The 26,684-nt window shown below is 34.1% G+C and overlaps 2 protein-coding genes across 8 annotated transcripts in view; one reads left to right on the forward strand and one right to left on the reverse strand.

Annotated features, from left to right (window-relative positions):
- The window catches only part of Cyfip (Cytoplasmic FMR1-interacting protein Sra-1), a 42,739-nt gene extending 41,174 nt beyond the window's left edge, over window positions 1–1,565 (forward strand). Inside the window, exon 29 of the mRNA XM_090118842.1 lies at window positions 243–1,565. The gene's annotated coding sequence lies outside the window, so the exon portion shown is untranslated. The remainder of the gene's footprint in view (window positions 1–242) is intronic.
- Window positions 1,566–4,417: 2,852 nt separating this feature from the next.
- The window catches only part of LOC149895542 (segmentation protein cap'n'collar-like), a 140,351-nt gene continuing 118,084 nt past the window's right edge, over window positions 4,418–26,684 (reverse strand). For 6 of the 7 annotated variants that reach the window (XM_090118943.1, XM_090118940.1, XM_090118941.1 and 3 more), the window contains exons 10-22: window positions 24,165–24,244; window positions 23,628–23,724; window positions 14,875–14,952; window positions 14,335–14,449; window positions 13,794–13,887; window positions 13,180–13,276; window positions 11,511–11,605; window positions 10,124–10,232; window positions 9,541–9,615; window positions 8,173–8,303; window positions 7,284–7,457; window positions 6,642–6,747; window positions 4,418–6,401 (exon numbers count right to left, since the gene is read on the reverse strand). In XM_090118943.1, the coding sequence (XP_089975069.1) occupies window positions 6,346–6,401; window positions 6,642–6,747; window positions 7,284–7,457; window positions 8,173–8,303; window positions 9,541–9,615; window positions 10,124–10,232; window positions 11,511–11,605; window positions 13,180–13,276; window positions 13,794–13,887; window positions 14,335–14,449; window positions 14,875–14,952; window positions 23,628–23,724; window positions 24,165–24,244 (1,307 nt within the window). In that variant the 3' untranslated portion in view covers window positions 4,418–6,345. Of the gene's footprint in view, window positions 6,402–6,641; window positions 6,748–7,283; window positions 7,458–7,905; window positions 7,993–8,172; window positions 8,304–9,540; window positions 9,616–10,123; window positions 10,233–11,510; window positions 11,606–13,179; window positions 13,277–13,793; window positions 13,888–14,334; window positions 14,450–14,874; window positions 14,953–23,627; window positions 23,725–24,164; window positions 24,245–26,684 lie in introns of those variants that run through there. The other variant, XM_090118942.1, reaches the window with a different exon arrangement.

Genomic DNA, 26,684 nt, shown 5'->3' on the forward strand with positions numbered 1-26,684 from the left:
AAGTACACTTGGTAGACTGATCGAGAAGTAATTTAAGTATGCCATAGTAATTCGTTTGCAATATCAACATAATGTTATATGGGGTGTCACAAGGATCAGTTCTGGGTCCTTTGCTATTCATGTTATATACAATGATGTATTACTCCATAAGCACAAAATGATAACACCAAAACTATGTAACTTCATTTCTGTTCCTTAAATTTGCTTAATATAAGAAAAATAAACATTTTTTCTTTTTACAGGATGGATGCTGTTTGCAACACTGACTGAAAATCAACATAAAAAATTTAATACACATTCTTTGAAATAGTTTTAGATTTAGCGCTTAGTTTTAGTTAAAACTGTAGCTGTTTTAAGACAATTTTTCATATTCCATGTCTTTATAACTATGTATAAGAACATTAAAATCATCTAACTCACAAAACATTTATTTCAATTTTTTTTTAAATTTCGTCTTATAATATATGTTTGTCACGTATTTCGAGAGGTTTAATTCAAATAAATTATTATCACCATCAATACTACTGTATCTGTCATCATCATCATCATCATCATCATCATAATCGACTGACCGGTTGGCTTGGTTGGCCCTGCCTTCCAAGCCCAGAGGTCGTGGGTTCGATTCCCACCCGGGGCAAATATTTGTGTGATGAACATAGATGTTTGCTCTGTGTCTGGGTGTTAATTATCTATATAAGTATTTATTTAAAATTATATAATATGTATGTTTATCAGCCATCTTTTCCATAACACAAGCGAAAGCTTAGTATGGGATCAGATCGTGCCGTGTGTGAAAATTGTCCTGAATATTTATTTATTTATTTTATTTATAATCCTCATCATCATCATCATCACATACAATTAGTGTAGCGTATTAAGTATCTAGCTTATATTATTAACGACCGCCTCCTTGGTACAGTGGTTGACGCGTGAGCGTAGAACCGAGGGGTCCTGGGTTCGATTCCCGGTGGAGACGAAGAAAAAAAAAATGTCTCGGTCTGGCGGGACACAGAAGGCTGATCACCTACTTGTCCCTAAAGAAAATCGATCAGTGAAACAGATGTATGAATAATGCATCTGCCCCTTACCCCACTAGGGGACACGGGACTTCACTTTATATTATTAAAAAATTAATTAAAATAAATTTAAGTATACCCTTCAATAAAATCGTTTATATAAATTTTATTTTGAATTTATTTTTAAACTATTTTTTATTTTATTCCATAAATATAAGTTACTGTCTGCTTCATTATAACATGTTACTTGATATTTCTGCACAAGGTTATGAAAGAGATGAACCATTTTATTTTTAACTGACACAAAATTAAGTATTAAGTAGACACTCTTCATTATGTTAAGTTGATTTTTATGATTAAAGTTATTTCTATAACGTTTTTCGTATTTTATGTTTGTTTTATTTTTATTGTTTTGCACGAATTTTTAAATTCCATGGATATTTCCTAAATCAATCGAAATAAGCATTTAGCACTTTCCAATTTATTATTATTTATGAAAGTAAGAAACATTTTGTAATAATGCGATTAAAATATACATGTATTCGACTATTTATGTTTTTTTATTTCATTTCCTTAATCCTATCCTTATATTGAAACTGATTTAAAGTGTGTGTGTTGCTTGTAAAAAGTCTACACATTACATATTTCACTAGCTGTGCCCCGCGGTTTTACCCGCAGTGCTCCGCTCCTGTTAGTCAGCGTGATGATATATAGCCTATAGCCTTCCTCGATACATGGGCTATCTAACACCATAAGAATTTTTCAAATCGGACCAGTAATTGTATTGAACGCGCTAATTGAGCGGTTAGCGTTAAAATTATGACGCTCAATAAAATTGTCAAATAGTCCAAGTCATATTTTCCCTAACAGTTACATTAACATGTTTGTTATTGATGAAGTAACATGGTTCAACCCAGCCTAAATAACTGACCATCTATATATGCCAACTAACATACTTAATCAACTAATGAAGAAGTTTCAAATACATATTAAAAACAACATAATTAACATCACACATTAATATTAAAAGTTAAAACCTCTATATCTACAGACATCTCTATATCGAGCAGCTAATTCATTAAATTGTATATATAAATTGATTATGTAACTGCTTACTAAATAAAATAACGTACAAAATTGTTACTGACTTGTACGAACAACATATTAATTAAAGTTAAAATGTAAAAGAAAAGGTGCAACCTGTTTCAAAAGTTCAAGTACTGATTTGCCATTAGTACTTTCCTTCATACGTCGAATATCGTAAAAAGTACAGAATGAGGTAACTAGTGTTAAATTTTTTTTGACGCAAAAACTGCTTACGTGTCTTACAAAAGCTACATAATTTATTGTGGTGCGCAAACCCTGTGGCTTGGCGCGTTTTGCAGAGACGCATATTTGTTTTAATATCATGATGCTGTCTTTAGATGCACATTGCTCTTACATGACAAAGTATTTTTATCATTTACATGAAGCGATTGCCATTGTCCATAATTAGTGACATATCACACTAGCGGATTGCGAGCGGTTTCAAAGCGGAGCGGGTGCGCAACGAATACGTTGCGGGCGCGCAACGAACACGCCGCGGATGCGCAGCGAACACGTCGCGGACGCGCAACGATTTCGCTGCGAATAGAAGCGTCGACGCCATTTTGTATACTCTCGCACAAAAGCCAGCTCTTCCGCCTTGCCTAACTTCCATTCAATATTTCCATCGTTTCTGTAGCACTCAATTTTTTAACCGTACTGTGGAAATGCACTTACTTAACTAAAGATGTAATAGTAACAACTGGAGTTGTTAAAAAAGGTGCTATAAAATTGAATTACTAGGACTAGTGAGTTGCTGGTTGCTTGATAAAATTTTCTACTCACTGCTACCTATTTACCTAATAATAAGATAGACCTGTTTTAGTTAAGGAGCTTTAACATTTATTTCACTAATGAACTTTCTTTATGAGCAATTAAGTTATCTGATTGCATTTCGACCAAGATTTAATGGATAAAAAAATACCCTAAACATTAACATGTTATGAAACTCGTAAAAAATAATGATCTCATAATCATTATACTATCACAAGTTTTAAGTAACAACCAGCACGGATTCCATTTTGTTAATGAGTGTACATGACTGCGACGTAAACGTTGCGCATCTGCCACGCGTCCGAAACGAATTCGCTGCGCAACCGCGGCGTGTTCGTTGCGCGCCCGCAACGTATTCGTTGCGCACCCGCTCCGCTTTGAAACCGCTCGCAATCCGCTAGTGTGATATGTCACTTATACCTAACGTTCATGCATCTACCCACGTGAAATGTGAATACGTCTACGTGAACTAAACTGAAGTTTAGTTTCTACACTACAGATTGGTGAAATTATCCTACGAATGTTATTGAATAGTTATTGGCAATAGGAAATTTAGTCGACCTCACACTTGTGCAAAGTAAATTCTCGTGTCCCTTAGTAGCGAATGGGGCAGATGCATTATGGATACTTCTGTTTCACTGATCGATTTTCTTTATGGACAAGTAGGTGATCAACCTTCTGTTTTTGCGTAGATGAAGATAACTTAGATTGGAGACCTTTTCGTATACATATTTTCAGCATCATTAAGAGGTGTATATATGTGTATATATATATATATATGTATATATATGTGCATATCGGTGCATTTACATCAAACTAACATAGAGCAAGAGCATTCTTTCGTGATCTTTTAGTGTAAACCAAAACTCGAATTCGGTGTTTTTCAGTATGAGAACATTGCATAGAATCTTATCCCATTATGTCAAATTCTTTTAGTGCAAACGAAAGAATACCCTACGCCCGTTTGCACTAAAAGAATTGGACATAGTGGGGTTAGAATGAGAATTCGCTCGTTAATTAATATGCGGTGCATTTAGATCAATCGTATGTATGAATTAAAATCGAAACAGACCAATCTTTAATGATAAGGTGTACTTTGTATTTGTAATTCTAGATGGAACTGCATTTTAGTTGGAAACCGGTTTAGAAACCGGCCGTATTTCAGTGTTGAATTTAAAAATGAAATAAATACAATTAGTGTAGCTCGAACGGTGAAGGAAAACATCGTGAGGAAACCGACATGTCGAAGAATCAAAAGTTCGACGATATGTGTCATCCGCCAACCCGCACTTGGCCAGCGTGGTGGATTATGGCCTGTACCCTCATAGGAGGCCCGTGTCCCAGCAGTGGGAACATATATGGGCTGATGATGATGATGATGATGATGATGAGTGTAACTTGAGGCAAGCGTAAATGAGGGCATTCATTTTTTAAATCTTATAGTCCATTATAATATCTCAAAGTAAAAAGCCACAAATTACCTCTCTTTTTACTATGTGTGTTAAATAAATTATAGGTTATAGGTCAAAAAATAAAACAACAAATTGTCACGCTAAGCCTTTATTAAAAAACTTATTTAAAATGCGTTACCCGTCGCCTATGTTCACTTAATTTATATTTCTTCCTTGCAAAGCGATCTAATATATAATTAAATATATGCACCATAGATTAAAATATTTTCAAAGACAACATTTTCGCAATGTGAAAAAGAATCACTCAAAGTATGTATGTGATATTTTTTTTATTTTTTATTAAAATTAAAATGTTGTCTTCAAAAAACGTTTGCCGACACAAGTGACAAAATCCTATGGCTATAAGTCCTCTTAAATCTAAAAGATCAGTGTTAAAAACAAAATAATGATCTTTCAAATTTGATTAATTAAAACTACATTTCCAAATGGACATTTTAGACTTTATTTTTTACATATTTTTCATCATTTTTGCAAAATGTCCACCCGGAAACACGTATTTTTTTTACATTTTTGAACGTTTGTACTTTTAAAATAGACGACCGGAGATCGAAACAAAAAATTTATGTGTTACAACATTTTTAACTATAACAGTGTTACCCTATAATATAATAATATACATAAATAGATTCCTAATGAAAAATATATTACAGTTAATGGTTTTAAGTCGTTAATTTTAAAATTATTGCAACGTTAATGTCGTTTGACATTTCGCATATGTTAACGCGTTTTTCGTGACAATCACAACGACATTTTTATTTTTTTTCGTGTGATTCTCAAGTTAAACGCATACCGTCTTATTACAAAAAGTTAACTGGTTTAAACAATCAAACCTAGACAATAAAGTCATGGTTTGACTTTAACAGAGGTTTAAATCTATGGTTTAACTCTAAAACATGTTTTGTAATTAAACTTTTACTTAAACCATGGTTTTAATATATTTAAAACCCGGTTTTAAGTTGGTCTGTGTTTTGTAATAAGGCGATATATGTTATTTCTTTTACTGCCACTAAACTCAAAACTAAATTGAATCTAACCGAAAATGGAATAGCTTTTCTATCACATCGACATATTTTCATAATTTTAAAGCACTGCTTTTTCCGCCGTGTCAAAAAAAGGCGGGAATTTTGATATTTTCCCGCCAAAATAAAAAAAATGGCGGCATTTTTTTTACATAAAATGCTAAATGAAGATCAACTCCATTTGGTGACATATCGTAAAATTCATTGTTTTTGAAAATTGCTTTCTTAGCAATTCTCAAATTAATCGATTTTTCCGTAGTAAAGTACAAAAATAAGAAGAACAGGTATCTTTAGTGTTTCTTATTTTATATTTTTATTAGAAACTAACATTTTTATAGTTTCTCACCGTGTTATTTATTATTTTTATTCCATCAAAATTTATTATTGTATATTGTAAATAAATATTCTATAAATAGATCAAATCTTAACTGTATCTACTTGGTCTACATTTCTAAAAAAACTTGTTTTTTTTTATTTATAAAGAAAAAACAAAACATATTTGAAAACCTTTTAGAACACAATCTACTTGAGAAATTTTCACAATTTTTTAATTAATTGAAGACAACAAAAATATATTTTTCCTAGTATATATACAAAAAAAAAATGGAATCAAAACAAAAAAAAGAAATATTTATTCTTAATAACATCTATTGACCGTTTTTCAAAAATAACAAAAAATCTAAAAAATAATCACTATTTCACACATTTTTTCAGTTCTATTTTCACACGTTTTGGTGGTTGTTTTTCCGATTTTCCATATATATGTATGTGTAATTTTCCATACATAAAAGTTTGTGTATTTTTTTACAATTTACCATGTTGTTTTATTTATCCAAATTTTTCATACATATGTATGCGAATTTTTCACGATTATTCCATATACATATTATGTGTATTTTTTCACAAATTTCCATATGTTTTTTATAATTAATATCCATGTGTATCGAGCAGGCGGATTGACGTGTGACGTCATCGATGACGTCACTCGTAGTTTTTCTTCCGGTCCATATCGTCGTCGGTACGGTTCATTGGGTGATCTGGAATAATAACAAAAAAATATATTATTTTTAATATAGACCGTTATTGTACATTTTTAAAAGAAATGTACTGTTATTGTAAAAAAAGTTTGAGATCGCCATTCAAGTTCGCCATTAAAATCTATATATTAATTACTTTAAGTCAAGTTAAATTATACTTCAAGCTTGTATTTAAGTCATTTTAAGTCTTAAAGTCGTCACTTAAGTTTGAGTTTGAGTAAGTATTTGAGTTGAACTCACCGCCATGCTGGCTCATCTTGGGCACGAGCACTACATTCCCATCGGCCGCTTGTTGCAGCGAGTATTGCGCTGAGGAAAGTGGTCTACCTTCGCCGTCACGGAGGTTCTGTGGGATAAACATACGAAATTTAGTGTTTTTTCAATGTTTGGAACGAAATTTATTATGTCTACTGTTATTCTGTCATCTGTGTGAGTCTTAGTTTTCGTGTGTATACATATGTATATATGTTGTGTATATTCTTAACATATGTCCCACTATATCACTTTTTTTATATTTATAGTGTGTCTTTGTCTGTGTCTTGCTTTATACAGGGTGACTTGTAAAACACCAGCAACCTCTTTCTTCTTTCTTCTTCTTCTTCAGGACAAGATAGCTAACATCATAAGTAACAACATTTGTTCTACGACTATTGGCATAACGCTATAAATTATTTTTAAATTATTTTTTGAGCTAACAATTTTGTAAGTCTATAGAGTATATCTCTAAATGAATATTTATTATTGTATGAAAATAGAATCTAACAAATTATCAAAAGTCGTAGAACAAATGTTGTTACTTGTGATGTTAGGTACCTTGTCCTGCGAGGTTGTTGGTGTTTTACAGGTAACCCTGTATATACACATGTCTGTCTGTATGCTCACCTGAAACACATGACGATAAAGCGCCGCAAAGTGTTCCTTCAGCCGTTGTCTCTGAGCAAGTAATGCAGCTCTATCTCTTTGAGCTCGCAACTTGCGGTCTCGTACTGTGCGTACTTCGTCCGCTAAAGATGTGATTTGGTCGAGTTTACGTTTGCGGCAGTTTTGTGCTGCCACCTGTGGGGACAAGATTTTTTTTTATTGATAACAACTTATCTTCTTAATATAAATCTCGTGTCACAATGTTGAAGTGAAAACTTATTTAGCGGCGTTGAGCACTTTTTCTGTAATGGGTATAAATCTTAAACTCACGTCAGGACACGTGACCTGATCGAAAAAGCGTAAGACGGATACCATTCCAAAATATCAAACATGCTCAACGTTTCAATTTTTTTCAACGTTACAATCAAGTTTTCACTTCTGCCGGCACTCCCCCAGTGCAACCCGTCTTTTTTTTTGTCCTCAATGGACTCCTAAACCACTTAACCGATTATAATAAAATTCGCACACCATGTGCAGTTCGATCCAACTTGAGAGATAGGATAGTTTAAACATGTAGGTACCACGGGAGAAGCCGGGGCGGAAGGCTAGTACATAATATAACTTATACATAATTATAGTAACAGGAATCAAGTAAAATTTATAAACTACTTCGTCCGCTAAAAAAAGTTATCTGGTCGAGTTTACGTTTGCGGCAGTTTTGTGCTGCCACCTGTTGTTTGTTTGAACGCGCTAATCTCAGGAACTACTGGTTCGATTTGAAAAATTCTTTCGGTGTTAGATAGCCCATTTATCGAGGAAGGCTATAGGCTGTATATCATCACGCTAAGACCTACAGAAGCGGAGCAATGCGGTTAAACCGCGGGGCACAGCTAGTTTAACAATATCTTACCTTGTTCTTGCCTCTACGCCGTATGTCACGAATAAGTGATAATTGGGCTTCACTTAAGTCGTGCTTAGATAGACGTTCGTTGAATTCGTCCATGGGTAAGTTAATTATGTCGTGGACTTCTAGAGGTATACCTGTGGAAAAAATATATAAAAATAAGTAATTTTTTTTAAGTGAAGTCCCATGTCCCCAAGTGGGGTAAGGGGCAGATGCATTATACATCTGTTTCACTGATCGAGTTTCTTTAGGGACAAGTAGGTGATCAGCCTTCTGTGTTCTACCAGACCGAGACATTTTTTCTTCGTCTCCACCGGGAATCGAACCCAGGAACCCTCGGTTATACGCTCACACGTCAACCACTGTACCGAGGAGGCGGTCAAAAATAAGTATAATATGTAATAATAAATATTTCAGGACAATTTTCACACACGGCACGATCTGATCCCATACTAAGCTTTCGCTTGTGTTAAGAATATTATAAATGCGAAAGTTTGTGAGGATGTGTGTGTGTGTTTGTTACTCTTTCAAGCAAATACTACTGAACCGATTACAATAAAATTTAGCACACATATAGAGGGTGACTTGGATTAACATATAGGACAGGTTTTATCCGGAACGGGAAATATGCGGGTTTTTCTTTTCGCGGGCGAAGCCGCGGGAAGCTAGTGTATGATATATGTTATAATATAAATTAAAAAAAAAATACTATTCACAAATACGTATACAATTTATACGAATTTAAGTTTCCAGTTGTTATTGATTTCAGTTAAACTCAACTAAAACTATAGAACCCTATACAAAAAATTCTCAGTCCAAAAAAATAATCTTTTCATGTAAGTGAATTTTTTTTTATTTTTGAAGTGAAACTTCTTTATCGGGGTTGGAAAAAAAATTAGTGTAACATTTTTTCGTTACGCGTGACATTTTCCCGTTACGCGCCATCTTTTTCTTATCCCTACCACGCGTGATTCGACGTATTTCTGTAAAGTTGCATATAGTAAATTATTTTTTGAAAAATAAGGTCATAAAGAAGTTTCACTTCTTACGTGTGTACACTAGTACACGCACACATCTAATATCTAATATCTAATTTATATATTATAAAGGCGAAAGTTTGTAAGGATGTAAGGATGTATGGATGTATGGATGTTTGTTACTCTTTCACGTAAAAACTACTGAACCGATTACAATGAAATTTAGCACACATATAGAGGGTAACTTGGATTAACACATAGGATAGTTTTTATCCCGGAAATCCCACGGGAACGGGAACTATGCGGGTTTTCCTTTGCAAACGCGGGCGAAGCCGCGGGCGGAAATCTAGTTTTTTCTATATAAAATAAACATAAATATGTCCATCTGTCCACTCACCCAGCGCTTTTGCTCTCTTTTCATCTCTGCTCAAATGCCCACTTTCCGATCCGCTGCTGTCCGTTAGACGACGAGCTGCGAACAGACAGATTGACATTTTTAGTTATATTTATTTAGCTATTGCATAGCTTCTATCGCGGGCCTTGAGCGCGGGGACCGAATCCAGAAATTGCGTAACGAAAAAACCTCACGCTCCCCACTCCGACGGGCACGGAGGTGTGGCTTGAAGGCATAGCATGCAATAGCTTTGCCACGGCAGTCCTCGAGTGAAATAATAAAAAGTGAATAAAAAAATAATAAAAAGTGAGAGACGATTACAGCTCACAAAAATATAGGGAAGATAGCGGAGTTAAGGGGTAATAACGACCAAAAAAATTGCAAAAAATTCGAAAAAAATCTCTGCAAAACCATTTTTTTTCATTTTTCGTTGTTTTTTCGCCACCTCGACCTATTTAAGAAACAAAAAACACAAAAAAGCGTTCAAAATTCGTCGTTTTTCCTCACCGAGGCCTATTTTAACAACAAAAACCCACTTTAAATACAAAAAAACCCCAAAAATAAACAATAAAACATTTAATCTTACCTCGTTTATCCCGTATAGGTTGCCGGTGTTCGGGCGGTGGCGGTGCGCTGTATGTGTGGTTGTGACGAACTCGGGAATCCGGCGCGAAACGAGCGGGCGATACGTTACTCTGTGGAGTTTGATTTGATTTGAATTTAAAATTTGAATTTGGGATTATGAATTTTGAAAGAAATTCAAATGTAAAAAATCTAAATACAAACTGATAGTCCGGGATACATCGCCCATTTTTGCAAGTGATTACTATCAAGCTAATTTTTCGTGAGTAGCTTTATTTTGATGAGATGCCCAATAATTTCATGTATGAAACTCTCGATTGTGGTAGCTTACAGAGGAAACAAGGATAAAATATTTTGATTTGATGGTTCTCAAATATTAATTACTAACTGAATGTTTTTTTTTTTGCTCAATCTCAAGATAATTATCTAAATTATTCGAAAAAATATTTGTCCTACAAAATCTATGGTTTGATCAAAGAGTCCCCCTTTCCAATGTGTATCGATAACGAAGTCATCATAAATGATTACTAACCAGCTGTTTTTTTTATTTTCACTTATTTAATACTTATATAATTCAACAGACATATTGTCCTACAATATACGTAATAAATATTTGAGAACCGTCAAATCAAAAATTTTTATCCTTGTTACCTCTGTAAGCTACCACAATCGAGAGTTTCGTACATGAAATTATTGGGCATCTCATCAAAATAAAGCTACTCACGAAAAATTAGCTTGATAGTAATCACTTGCAAAAATGGGCGATGTATCCCGGACTATGAGAATTTAAATCATCACATCAGATTTAATAAATATGTTTATCACATTTGATTTGACTTTGACATCTCAATTTGAAAATTAAAACGATTAAGGACTGATTTTTCAATCCTTGGATAAAACTTATTCGTCGAATAATGTATAAAACTTCCATTTCAAAAAAATACTAAATACCATTTGAAATGGTAGTTTAATACGGTATTCGATGAATAAGTTTTATCCAAGGATTGAAAAATCAGCCCTAAACCAAAAATATTGTATTCCACTACTAATTTAATATTGACTATTCAATTTTATACATTACTAGCGGTCCGCCCCGGCTTCGCCCGTGGTACATATGAAAAATAGATGTTGGCCGATTCTCAGACTTACCCGATATGCACAGAAAATTTCATGAGAATCGGTCCACCCGTTTCGGAGGAGTATGCAGACTAACATTGTGACACGAGAATTTTATATATAAGATTATTATCATATTAAGACCTACATACAAATAATGACGTAAAATTACCAATTCGAAATTAGCACAAATTTCACACAATCTCTCATAACTTCACACACTTTTTCTATATATATATATCTACACATATATATTTTAATTAATAATATTTTACCTGTATAATAGCATGACTTGAATGTGCCGTGTTCAAATCCAACGCGGGCTGTAGAGGAACGTGTTGGGCGTTCAATTGATGACGAGAGAAATCCACTGAAAATACATATGCAAATTATTCATCGTAATATTAAATATTTATTGACGTGACAACGTCTTATAATTCGATAGAGCCGGCTGCACGCACGAAAAACATGACTCACGCGGCGTTACCTCGCTCTGAGGCGTTCCATGTAAGGCTTGAAGTGCGAGCGAGAGCGCGGAACGAGCGACAAAGAAGCACAATCGGACGTTGTCACGTTCAACTATCGCCAGTAAACCGACTTTACAGACAACCAATTTTTTTATAACCTTCTCTATAAATTATCTAACTCTATTAAAAAACCGCATCAAAATCCGTTAAGTGAAGGCCCATGTCCCGGAGTGGGGTAAGGGGCAGATGCATTATACATCTGTTTCACTGATCGATTTCCTTTAGGGACAAGTAGGTGATCAGCCTTCTGTGTCCTACCAGACTGAGACATTTTTTTCTTCGTCTCCACCGGGAATCGAACCCAGGACTTCTCGGTGCTATGCTCACGCGTCAACCACTCTACCAAGGAGGCGGTCACAATATCAAAATCCGTTGAGTAGTTTTAAAGATTTAAGCATACAAAGGGACATAGGGACAGAGAAAGCGACTTTGTTTTATACTATGTAGTGATTAATAGGATTATTCATGATTGTATTCTATATTACTAGGATTATATTGATTATTATTAGTTATTTTTCACATCTATCGTGAATAGTTTATTTTTATCAATATAATTAATATCTATAATAAATACTTTATCATATATGTATAAAATTTATTACATGATCATCAAAATTATCATTTTTTTATTCATTTCACAGATTATATAACATTATCTATAACAGATACTAAATATCAGATTATATAATATCTTGAAATCTAAAAATAATATAATTAAATTATCATAATGACTCATCATCAACATTTTTACCACACACTACACTAGAATATGTACTAACATTATATAGCTGAAGAGTTTTGTTTGTTTGAAAGCGCTAATATCAGGAAATACTGGACCGATTTGAAAAATTCTTTCGGTGTTAGATAGCCCATTTATCGAGGAAGGCTATAGGCTATATATCATCACGCTAAGACCAACAGGAGCGGAGCGATGCGGGTAAAACCGCGGGGCACAGCTAGTGTGGTGTAAATATATGAAATATTCATAATAATCGTTGCATTTACTTCCCAGATTAAAAATAATTATATTCCAAAAAAATTTTTACAGTGAAACTTCTTCAGGCGCGTTTAGAATTACATTTCATGGTCGCGTCATGTCAATACCGTCACGTTATGGAGTAAGGCGACGTCAAAGAAGTTTCATTTCTGACACGTGTGCTCGACACACACGCTCTTTTTTCGGTTTTTAAACTATATTAATTACTAGTGGTCCGCCCCGGCTTCGCCCGTGGTACATATTTCGCAATAAAAGGTAGCCTATGTCCTTTCTCGGGTATCAAAATATCTCCATACCAAATTTCATGCAAATTGGTTCAGTAGTTTAGGCGTGATTGAGTAACAGACAGACAGACAGAGTTACTTTCGCATTTATAATATTAGTATGGATTATTACATATGGAGATTTAATAATACATACCGTTATGCATATGCATGCTATCATGGTGGTATGTTTGTTCGCATTCATATTTTACGGCTGGCGGTCGTGTGACGAGAGGCTCTAGTTGCGGTTGTTCCTGGAAATCAAATCAAATCAAATTTGAATTTGAATTGAAATCAAATTTAATTCAAAATCAAAGGGAATTTGAAACAAAATTCAAATTTCAACAAATCAAAAAAAATTAAAATCACAACACAAATAGAAACAAAATTAAAATCAACAGACATTTTTTTTTTCATAATTATATTGCCTTAACTTGAATTATTACAAAAAATACCATATGCATATTAAAATAACATAAATTTATCTAATATAATATATGTATTACTAGCTTTCCGCTCGCGGCTTCGCCCGCGTTTTCATAGGAAAACCCGCATAGTTCCCGTTCCCGTGGGATTTCCGAGATAAAACCTATCCTATGTGTTAATCCAAGTTACCCTCTATATGTGTGCTAAATTTCATTGTAATCGGTTCAGTAGTATTTGCGTGAAAGAGTAACAAACACACACATACACATCCTCACAAACTTTCGCATTTATAATATTATTAGTAGGATTACTTAAGTATATATTAAAATAAATATAGAAACTAACCTGAAAACATCTCTTCCCAAACATATGATGTTTCTTCTGCGGCGCGTGTGATCTATCTCTTGCGTATGCGCTCTCGTACGGGCGGAATTTTGAACTGTTTTATAGAAAAATATATTTATTAGTATTATTTAATAATGTATTGGAAAGGAAAAATAAAATAATGTAATATGTAACTATGACGAAAATATAATTTTGGACTATTTAAAATTCGGTTAAAAGTCATCCTCTTTGTTCATCAATAATAATTTAGATAATAATAGATTTTACAAAACTAAAATAATTTTTTTTTGTTCATCTCTTCGTCCGCACTAACAGTAGGAAACTCCTGCAGTAGGAAGGTACTTATTTCTCCTATATATTGAAGTGAAACTTCTTTAGGCGCGTTGACAGTAAAATTAAAAGTCGCGTCATTGCAATACCGTCACGTTATTGAGTAAGACGACGTTTTTAGTGTCTTTGAATATTGGCAAAGAAGTTTCACTTCTGACACGTGTGCTCGGGCCACACGCTCTTTTTTATTTTTTGGTTCGTCTATCCGTACCTATGGAACTCCTGCGCCGAATCGCTCCCGTCGCACCATTCCCCGTCCGATAGAGATGGCACTCGTTCAGATCCCATAGATGATACAGCACTGTCAGATGCTGAGTCCCGCTCAGCTAAAATACAGAATAAATATTTGAAAAAAAAAAAGACCCAAAAAATAATGGTGTAACATTTTTTTGGTGGTTGCTGAAGAGGGTAGGTGTACATTTATTTAAATACCAATAAACAATAATGAAATTATAAAAAAATACAGATCGAAACATACCGACTAAAAAAAATTTGAACATCTAAATTTTAACGATGTAAACCTTATAAATAATTTTAATCGAGAACGAATTATTAAAACCTATGAATAATTTTAATCGAGTTCGAATAATATAATTTAAATGCTCTTTTTTATATGAAAAGGATAAAAAAATCTACAATAACATGTTAATCGTTCTACACACATTACAAAACTATAAATTTTGCTACTAAAAAATCAATAAAATATCTTCCATGCTACAGACAACCTACAAAATAAACAAAACTAACTTACCAGTTGTAATCGGCATATGCGGATGGTTTTGGGGCACGTGCGCGGACGCACCGTCTAGCATGCGCATCGTGTACATGCCTGAAAAGAGCGCATGAAATTTAGCATATGCGGGGATAGAAATTTTGTACATGCTAGAGTCTAGTAATTATAATTAATTTGAAATTTAGCATATGCAGAGGTAGAACAAATTTTGTACATGCTAGAGTATAGTAATTATAATTAATTTTGTATTAGGGTCAGCTCACACCGAGACGCGACGCGGCGCGACGCTGCGCGCACATTTTTCATAGAGCGACTCAAAATATACTTTATTCACTACACGAAAAGATACATATTACATTGTGAGAATTCAGATTACGTTGCACCACGCAGCACTGCGCCTCGAGGTGCCTCGCGGCGTAGCGCGACGTATCGTGACGCAGCGGTGCATCGCCGGTACGCGCGGCGTGCAAGAGCGGTGCTGTGTCTCACGGTGCCGCGCGACGCCGCGAGGCGCAGCCTGAGGCCGCTGTGGCGACTTCTCTACTATTTCCGTTCAGACTTCGTTTAGAATTGATGCAGTTCGGTCGAGTGCTCGATTGAAAATATAATGATAGACTGGGATCTTGTTATAATCGGACTTCTTGCAGAAGAGGAAGAGGAAGAAGTTTCGTTCGCTACGTTCGATACGTTCCGCTGCGCCTCGCGGCATCTCGCTGCGCAGCTAGGCGTCGTCCTGCTACGATTTTAAGATGCGCCTCGCGACGTTGCGATGCGTCTCGCGACGACGCGCGGCGTAGCGCGAAATCATTGGCCTCTTTAAGTATCGTCGCGTCGCGTCGCGTCTCGGTGTGAGCTGACCCTTAGGGGAAGTAAAATATATTTAGCATATGCTGGGGTGGAACAAATTTTGTACACGCGATGGTATAGTAATAATAATTAATTTGAAATTTAGCATATGCTGAGGTAGAACATATTTTGTACATGCTAGAGTATACTCTAGTATTACTATAGTAATTGTAATTCATTTTGTAAAACTGGAGGTATAATAAATTTTGCATATGCGGAGGTATAACAAATGTAGCATATGCGGAGGTGTAACAAATTTAGCATATGCGGAGGTATAACAAATTTAGAATATATAAGAAATTTTGTTCATGTGGGAGTACAATAAATTTTAAACATGAGGAAACAGGAGGAAGTAAATAAAAATTAATCATAATTTATCAGCAAAAATAATCATTTATATCTACTTATAATAAAAAAAAAGAAATATTTTTCGCTATTATTATGGAAACAGAGCTTATCAGTAAACTCAGGTGTTAAATTTTACTTGATATATCTTTTTTGATTATCATTATCGTCGAGTCATCTTAAGCTAATTGGATCAACTCTTAGGTAAATGAAGAATTTGCGATCAAAAAAAATATTCCTGACAATAACGATAATAATTAAAAAAATCTTCAACGTCGACACATACATCTATCCTCATAAACTTTCTCATCTTATATATAAAAATGAATCGCAAAATGTGTTGGTAAGCGCATAACTCGAGAACGGCTGAACCGATTTCGATAATTCTTTTTTTATTATATTCCTTGAAGTACGAGAATGGTTCTTATGTAGAGAAAACGTAAACATGTACCTACCACGGGCGAAGCCGGGGCGGACCGCTAGTTTATAATATTAGTAGGAAGTAGGATAAATTATTATTACTAGCTGTCCCGGCAAACGTTGTTCTGCCTTACTCTTTCACTTAGGGGTATGAAAAGATGCTTATCAGCCATTGAGTTATTAGGTACTACGTTCTAGAGAGGACATCTTGACATCTACACTCTTTGTAACACGAGTTAGAGGCAAACGTCACAAACTCATTCAGTCTTTGCCGGACTGTGCCCCCCGCTTGCCACGTTAACACGTGTTATTGCTTTGTTCAAAATGCCTTCGCGTGTCGCTGAGATATTGTTTTAACAGTTACAAACAAAGCCCGAGGACTGACTTTTCACCAGTAAGTTCACACCACACCGGCGGGGCCGTGCGCAATGTTTTTGTTTGGAATAGCCACTCTAGTACGTAGTACATAGTAACTCAATGTTCTCAGCTGACTCATCTTTTGAGTTTGACTACAGACGTAAATAACAACAAATGCTTACCATTCAAAGCTTGAGTTTGAACTTTACGCACTTAAGTTTGAACTTTGATTTCAGCAACACGTCAATAACACATTACTTATCAAACTTTGATCTTGAGTTTGAGTTTGAGTTAGAACTTGAGTTTGAGTGCACACACAATCACAGAAACGTGCAGATTACGAGAGACACAACACGTTACAGTGAACGTACAAAATTCTTTGTTATCATTTAGTTATCAGGATTGTTTTTCGATTATCACACGTCATCGCCGCGTAGACAGACTGGCCTATAGCTTTTTGTGTACCATTGGGTAATATTACGACATAATGGGTAACTTTAGGAACTATAAAGTCACTTTAGGACACAAGGTAAGTGGTAACATTAGATAGAACACATTCAAAGCATTATTTGATAACTTTAGGAACTATAAAGTCACTTTAAACACAAGGTAAGTGGTAACATTAGATAGAACACATTCAAAGCATTATTTGGTAACTTTAGGAACTATAAAGTCACTTTAGGACACAAGGTAAGTGGTAACATTAGATAGAACACATTCAAAGCATTATTTGGTAACTTTAGGTATTATAGAGGCACTTTAAACACACTAGGTAATTGGTAAAATTATATGATAAAAAATTCAATTCCAAGGACACAAGAATTCAAATAAAATGAGCATACGGTGCTCGAACGGTGAAGGAAAACATCGTGAGGAAACCGACATGTCGAAGAATCAAAAGTTCGACGATATGTGTCATCCGCCAACCCGCACTTGGCCAGCGTGGTGGATTATGGCCTGTACCCTCATAGGAGGCCCGTGTCCCAGCAGTGGGAACATATATGGGCTGATGATGATGATGAGCATACGGAATGATAAATCTAATTATAAGGAGCCATTCGATAAATTTAAGGACCATTAATTTACTTTAGGATACATTCAATAACTCTGGGACATTTAAAGATACCGTAGGCACTTTAAGCCATATTAGGTAACCACAAGTCGAAAGAAGTCACAGCACTTGAGATATACTAATAAATATATAGGGTGACTGGTAATTCGACGTAATCCTTCAAAGGGGTTATACTAGAGGTCATTTGCAACAAATTAAGTCCAGTTAACCAGGGGTCAAAAATGGATGGTTATTGAGCTATGACGGTTTTTTATTATAACCCCTTTGAAGGATCACATCGAATTACCAGTCACCTTGTATTATCTAGTATACTATCATTAAACTTGCATTATCATATATAAAGTTATTCTTATCTAAATTCCATTAAGATTATTTTTTCTTATGATCGTGACATGCGAAAACATAGGGCATTATAAAAAATCATTTAAAATCTATACTAATATTATAAAGCTGAAGAGTTTTTTTGTTTGTTTGAATGCGCTAATCTCAGGAACTACTGGTCCGATTTGAAAAAAATATTTCACTGTTAAATATCCAAGAGCAATGCGGATAAAAACCGGGGGGTATACTTAGTATCTTATATATAAAATTCTCGTGTCACAATGTTAGTCTGCATACTCCTCCGAAACGGGTGGACCGATTCTCATGAAATTTTCTGTGCATATCGGGTAAGTCTGAGAATCGGCCAACATCTATTTTTCATATGTACCACGGGCGAAGCCGGGGCGGACCGCTAGTATGTATATAAAATTCTCGTGTAACAATATTAGTTACTACCGTACTCCGAATCGGCTGGACCGATAATCATGAAAATGTGTCTATTGGGTAGATCTGATAAGGTAGAACAATGTTTGTTGGGACAGATAGTAAGATAGTTAAGATATAGGTAATTTTTTTACCTACTTCATCTGTCTTTTAGATTAGAGGTTATGACAGTTGAAAGACGAATGTAGTGAGTATGAATTGAGGAATATGGTAACGACTGGAATTATTGGCTTGCTTTAGTAATTGCCTATAGGATAATTGAAGGTAATCTATACTAATATACAGCTAATGTTTTTGTTTGTTTGCTCGAACACGCTAATCTAGAAATGGTCCGATTTAAAAAATTCTGTCAGTGTTAGATAGTCTATTTATCGAGGAAAGCTATGTGCTATACATATCATCACGCTCACACCAATAGGAGCTATTACCAGGATAAAGCTTATCCTATGTGTTAATCCAAGTTACCCTCTATATGTGGGCTAAATTTCATTGTAGTCGGTTCAGTAGTATTAGCGTGAAAGAGTAACAAACATACACACCTATACACACACATACATCCATCCTAGCAAACTTTCGCATTTATAATATTAGTAGGATATGTTAATTATTAAACAATACATATTTAAATGACACAAGCAAAGTCATGGTGTTAAACAAGTCAAAATAATTAAGATAAACATCACATAAAAAGCCCCTGATAACGTGATGACAGACAAAAAATCATTGATAAGGAGATTTGTTTGGTGATAACATTTTAATGTCATAATATGTCGTAATATATAATTGTTAGACCAGCCCCCGTACTATGTGTTCAAGCAGTATTACATCCAGTGTGGAAAGAGGACAGCGCTATATATATCGTATAGCGCCATCTCTTTCCCACACTCAAACTCAAACATTTATTAATTCAATTAGACTTCTAGAAGCACTTTTGAAACGTCATAACATATTTTTAACATTTACGATCCGGAAAGCATGGAGTTCCTTGCCAGTTCTTCTCCGTAGATACTACGGAGAAGAACTGGCAAGAACTGTAATTTTTAAGTATTTATATTTTAAAGCCTAAAGGTATATATCGCTTCTAGAAAGTTTATTACCTATTAATTTGTGAAAGCTTTTGCTATTGCAATAATTTTTATGTCCTACGATGACCCTTGTTTATAAATATACTAGATTTCCGCCCGCGGCATCGCCCGCGTTTTCAAAGGAACCACATAGTTCCAGTTCCCGTGGGATTTCCGGGATAAAACTTATCCTATGTGTTAATCCAAGTTACCCTCTATATGTGTGCTAAATTTCATTGTAATCGGTTCAGTAGTTTTTACGTGAAAGAGTAACAAACATCCATACATCCATACAAACTTTCGCCTTTATAATAGTATTAAGATCTACACTGTATCAAGTATCTAAACAAAACTAGCGATCCTCCCTGGCTTTGCCCGTGCTACATATATAGCCTATAGCGCTCAGGGATCACGTACATATATCTAACAGTGTTATCCTAAAATCTGTTCAGTAGTTTCTGATATTAACATGTTCAAACAAACAATTTAGCTATATATTTTAGCATAGAAGTATTATATAATTCTCTTGTCATTTTGTTTTTCAAAAGTCCTACTCAATGACGTATGATTTGTATCTTTCGTCTCTCTCTAATTAGTCCTTCTCGCTCACACATAGTAAGCGTAATTTCACAAACAACAATACAATTATTTATTTTTCAGTTTTATTTGCGAACTTTATTATTAGATATTATAATCTTTATGATCATGACGATAAATTACATAAATCTAGCTATTTCCTGCGACTTTGCTTGAAAACGCAGTAATAATATTGTACCTACATTATAAATCGTATTTTAAAGAACATTTTAATTTTTAAAACCTTGTGTAGGTGTGGAAGAATCTATACTTAATATTATAAAGCTGAAGAGTTTGTTTGTTTGAACGCGCTAATCTCAGGAACTACTGGTCCGATTTGAAAAATTCTTTCTGTGTTAGATAGCCCATTTATCAAGGAAGGCTATAGGCTATATATCATCACGCTTAGACCAACAGGAAAGAAACGATGTGGGTAAAACTGCGGGGCACAGCTAGTATTTCATACGCTCTATTGTAGCCTAACACCTTGCCTTGACAGCATCTGTAACTGTCACTTTGACATTTCACGCGTCCGCCATTTTGAATAATGTTGCCATCCTTACATAGATAATAAATCAATATAGATACGTATATTTATAGAAAATTAAACAGATAAAATATAGCTTAATTACTCGAAAAACTCACCATCATAATATTTATAATACGTCAAATAATCGGCTGGGTCTGGAAACATGACTCTAGTGTAGTATGGCGGCAAACCATAGTACGTAGGATACGGATAGTGTATAGATAGATCCATTTTTAATCCTTGATTATCTGTGCAATCTTTATATATTATCTGTATTTGATAATACGATTAACTTTTAAATACACTCAATTATTGGTATTCGTGTATATTTCTGTTATTGATTTATATTTTTTTAGATAACGATAGATAATTCCGACTCATCCGTAAACTTTACACACTATTTTTTTACGTGTGTTTTTCCATAGATTCAATTGATCGTTCAAAAATATCGTTTTTCCGTTCGGAAATTTCCTCCCTTTTCCACAGATAAACACTTTATCGTGTCTAATTCGTGTACAAACAGAGACGATTTGTTTTAGCTTACAGCCTTATCGCATCAAAATAGATTTCTCGATATGCGTCACATTCATTTGTACTTGTAGTCTCTGAATTTGAACGCCCATAAACAATAGTTATATGTTTTTAACACGAAAACTGGTACTTTTATTAAAGATTCGCTCGATGTCCTGACCCGTCTTAGAGCACAGCAATAGACACACATGCAAACACAATTATATTCGTTGGGCACCTGCCTGTGCATCAGGGTAAGCATAAAGAATGGCATATGTAGGCTTTTTGAAAAAGAAAAAACAAAAAAAGAACACGAAATTCCAAATTCAAACGTCCAAAACACACTAGAATGTTCCACACGAACTTCACAAAGCTACTGTAAAATTACAAAAGTCCTTCACTTGTTATATTGTAAAATTAATTCACTTTTCAATCTTCTTAACGAACAATCTGTACACGTACGAAATATTGCCCATTTTGAATTTAGAACGCAAAAAAAAAGAACACAATTAAAAAAACACTTTTTAATTTTTAATTAGTAAAACTCCTTGCATGCTTGACACTGACAGTTGGCGTCGAGAAAATGGCGCGAATGAACAAATGTCAACGCTAACATCGCGCCAACAAATAATGTTATCTTATAATCACATTGTAAACACAATTAATTATATTTACGTTAATTTATTAAATATTTAAATAGAGCGTAGTATCCATGGTTTTGGTTTCACGTATCGTGCTAAAATGGCCGATACGGCATGTCATATTTTGGGTCAATTTTTCAGTGATAAAAAAAATATGCGATATGTATAATCTGTTTTGTTGTAATGTTCGATAATCATGATTCACACATAATATTGACGTTTAAGGAAAAACTTGACTTTGGTATAATTGTTTTTTTAGTTTCCTCGTATCGAGATAAAAAATTTAATAGAATTTATTTTTGAAGTATAGGCGCGATGAGAATAAAATATCAAGGTAGCGTCATGGCAATACCGTCACGTCATAAGGCGACGATTTTGGTATCTATGAATCTTGCCAAAGAAGTTTCACTTCTCACACGTGTGCTCGGCACACACTCTTTTTTATATATGAGCTTGTAAGATATATTTAATTTTAAATGTTATTTACGGAAAAATGTTAACTTATTAATATCTATGATTACCATTATTACTTATTGCCAACGATTTTTATCAACGAAATAATAATAATATCTAATGTTTGGAATTTTATTCGATCCCAGAACCCCGCCCTATTTAAAAAATAATTTTGAATACGCTCGTAATCATGGGTTGAATTTGAGATCGAACGATACTTGCCTCCTTAATGTACCTATACATAAAACAAAATTTGTTAACACCTCATTCACTGTCAAAGCTATTAGACTATGGAATCAATTACCAATAGCCATACGCAAAGCTAGATCCATTGATGTTTTCAAAAACATGCTCTTTGATTACCACATGTCCTTAATTAAGTGATGACTTTATATATTCTTTCTCTTATCTGTATTTATTTATTTTATTATATATTATATATATTATTTTCTTTATTGTTGTAAATTATGTATTATTTATATTCCTACTTTCTTAGTATTACTATATTATTATTATATATATTGCTTTGGTATGCACCACCTACTTGTATTCTTTCTTTGTTACTGTTTTCCTTGGTTGGGTTACCTGGAAGAGATGGCTCTGTAGCCATAAGGTCGCCTATTGTGCAATTTGATGTATATTTTACTTAATGTTATTTCATTATTTTGGTGTGTACAATAAAGCTTTCATTCATTCATTCATTCATTCATTATGTAAATGATTGTTGACATTTTTTGTCCACATTTTCCCTAAAGTAGCATTCTTTTAATAACAACATGATTTTATTCGAGAAATATTCAAGTTATTTAGTAAAAAGTCGTGTAAGTAGTAAGTACCAATATTTTTAAATCAAGAACTTTTGAGTTTTGGCTGAATTTAAAAGACGTTGGATTTTTCTCCAAATAAAAGATATCTGTTAAAAATTAAAACATACAATAAATAATAATTAATAACTATTAAAAACTTGAAACACATTATAGACAGAATAAAATAGATATTATTTGTCTGTTTGTCTCAACTACTGTACCGATTTAGATGAAATTCGGTACAGAGATAGCTTGAGACATAAGAAAGGACATAGGTTTTAAACCACAAATCCCACGGGAACGGGAACTATGTGGATTTTTCTTTGACTACGCAGGCGAAGCCGCGGGAAGTAACATAGTAATTTATAATAAACTAATTAAACTGACCTTCGTTCATCGCCATGTCCATCAATTGAAGATCTTCATCATTTAATATAGATTGCAGGAAGCCATCTTGGTTCGGCGCCATTTCCGATGTAGAATTCTGTTGAAAGTCGAAAAACCGGTAAAAATCGGTAAATACGTAAAAACCGGTTTAAAAACCGTTTATTTCCACGAAACATAAGCCTAAGAACATTAAAAGTGTGATATAAAGATATTTTTATTTCACTTCCCACCAAATATCCTTTCTATTACGTATAACATAATACATTTGCCTAGCTGTTTAATTAAATAGCTGGATATCATTCTGGCAGTTAATTAACTGCCGCATTGTTATTTGCTTATATGATTGCTTTAAAAAAATAACAACAACAGCAGCAAGAACCAACCAACAACAGAAGCCTGGAAGAGATCGCTGTATTAGCGATAAGGCCGCCTTTTTGTACGTATTTCTATTGTTTGTTTTTTTATTATTATTTTGTTACTGGTGTAAATAAATTATTCATTCATTCATTAATTCAAGAACAAAACATATTAATTTACCTGATAATACACAGCATCGTGTTGTTGAGGATGATGTGCTGATTCCACCTTGTACGAGCTCTCGAGAGGCGCTGCAGCACCTATGTATAAAAGAACATACCCGTTTATAAACGCTTTTTTAACAACATATGTATAAACCAACACGTTCGTTTATAAACGAACGAAAACAACGCTATACAACATAATCGCTTAAACACGATAGCAACATAGGTATTATACAACACATTATTCTTATTCTTTTTATTCTTTCGTTTTCTTAACTTAGTTAAATCTAAGTATTTAGTATGCAAAATTACATCTGTAAAAAACCGAACTGGTCGCTAGTCTGTCTAAATACATACATAACTCTGTAGCGATATATGTATAAAACAACACATCTGTTTATAGAGATTATTAGATTTTATTAGATTATTAAAATAACCTGGGTAATTAGGTATACAACACGTTTGTTAATAAGCTCTGTAGCTATGACAGTGTAACACAAGTCACAACACATTCGTTTATAAAAACTGTAACAACATATGTGTAATACAACATATCCGTTTATAAACGCTACTACCTGTTACAAAATAAATTTACTACTGGACTGAATTAAAAAATTCTTTCACGATATGTACGTGATCCCTGATTGCTATAGGCTATATATGTACCTCGGGCGAAGCCGGGGCGGACTGCTAGTTAATCTTTATTAAGCTGAAGTGTGTTTGAACGCGCTTATCTCAGGAACTACTGACTTGAAAAATTTTTTCAGAGTTAGATAGCCCATTTATCGAGGTAGGCCTATATATCATCACGCTAAGACCAATATGAGTGGAGCTACGCGGGTGAAACCGCGGCACAACTACTGTATGTTTGCATGTATGCATGTGTGCAAACAGATGTTGCATACATCTTAAAATAGAAAAACCCATTATGATAAACTGATAAATTTGGAAATTATAATACGCAATACTTACTAAGATGATAACACAAATATATAAATAATTAAAAATTAAAATGATAATAAATGATGATAAAAAAAGGCCATAATCATTATATACATAATACTAGCTTTCCGCCCGCGTAGTTAAATAATACCCCGCATAGTTCCCGATCCCGTGGTATTTCCGGAATAAAACCTATCCTATGTCCTGCCCCATATCTCAAGCTCTTTCTGTACTAAATTTGAAGTAAATCTATGCAGTTTTTTCTGAGATTAGCCCGAACATACAGACAAACAGATAATAATTCTAAAAACCATATTTTTGAAAAAATATTCAATGTACAGTTTTAACTTTCCTACGATTTTATTATATCTATAGATTAAAATGATAATAAATGACGACAAAAAAAATGTCTATAATCATTATATACACAATATTGAATATTAGTTTTCATATTATGTAAATAATGTGTTGTCATTCTGATAACAATATTTGTTGATAATATTCAATATTCATTCATTCTGTGTAGACACTTTTGCTTTAAGTATGTAAAAACTAAAATTGTCTGTTCATTGCTTATCAATAGTAATCCATACTTATAATATTATAAATGCGAAAGTAACTCTGTCTGTCTGTCTGTTACTCAATCACGCCTTAACTACTGAACCAATTTGCATGAAATATGGTATAGAGATATTTTGATACCCGAGAAAGGACATAGGCTACTTTATCCCGGGAAATAGGATTGGTTTTATCCCGGAAATCCCACGGGAACGGGAACTATGCGGGTTTTTCTTTGACTGCGCGGGCGAAGCTGCGGGTGGAAAGCTAGTGTTTTATATTTAAACTAGCTGTGACCTGCGGTTTCCCGCAGTACTCCACTCCTGTTGGTCTTAGCGTGATGATAAATAGCCTATAGCCTTCCTCGATAAATGGGCTATCTAACACTGAAAGAATTAATCAAATCGGACCAGCAGTTCGTGAGTTTAGCGCGTTCAAACTAACTCTTCAGCTTTATAATATTATAGTATCGATATCGATAAAAATTGCGCAATTTACTCACGCCAAAGTCAGTCAGTCAGTAAGATAAACAATAACTTATATAATAGATAATTCTCATTTTTCGGACAATATAATCTCGTCTAGACGCGCATTCACTTTAGTAATCGTGTTATTGATATGTTAAAAATAAAAATAATATTTTATTTTAACGACTATAATAATAAAATTGCTAATAGTCATCTTTCAATAATCTCTCTTGACGACATTTAAAAGAAAGATTAGTATAAAATAAATAATAAATATTTGGGGACAATTTTCACACACGGCAAGATCTGATCCCATGCTAAGCTTTCGCTTGTGTTATGGAAACCAGATGGCTGATAAACATACATATATATAATTTTAAATAAAGTGTTCAGTGTTTGTTTGATCTTGCTGAGAGTAGACGTCTCGCTCGAGCTACTAAAAAGTGCTAACACATCACAACAACGCCGTCGCTGCGGCCGGCCGCAATGACCTAGTTATTGCGCTCCGATAGCAAAAACAATTGTTAAGGCGAAGTAAGATTCGTTCGCTAAAATAAATAACCATGAAT

Source organism: Colias eurytheme, chromosome 31, assembly GCF_061535395.1.
Source record: "Colias eurytheme isolate Ceu_HAF_F1 chromosome 31, ilColEury1 Martin Lab GWU primary, whole genome shotgun sequence".
In the NCBI taxonomy this organism is placed as follows: Eukaryota; Metazoa; Arthropoda; class Insecta; order Lepidoptera; family Pieridae; genus Colias; species Colias eurytheme.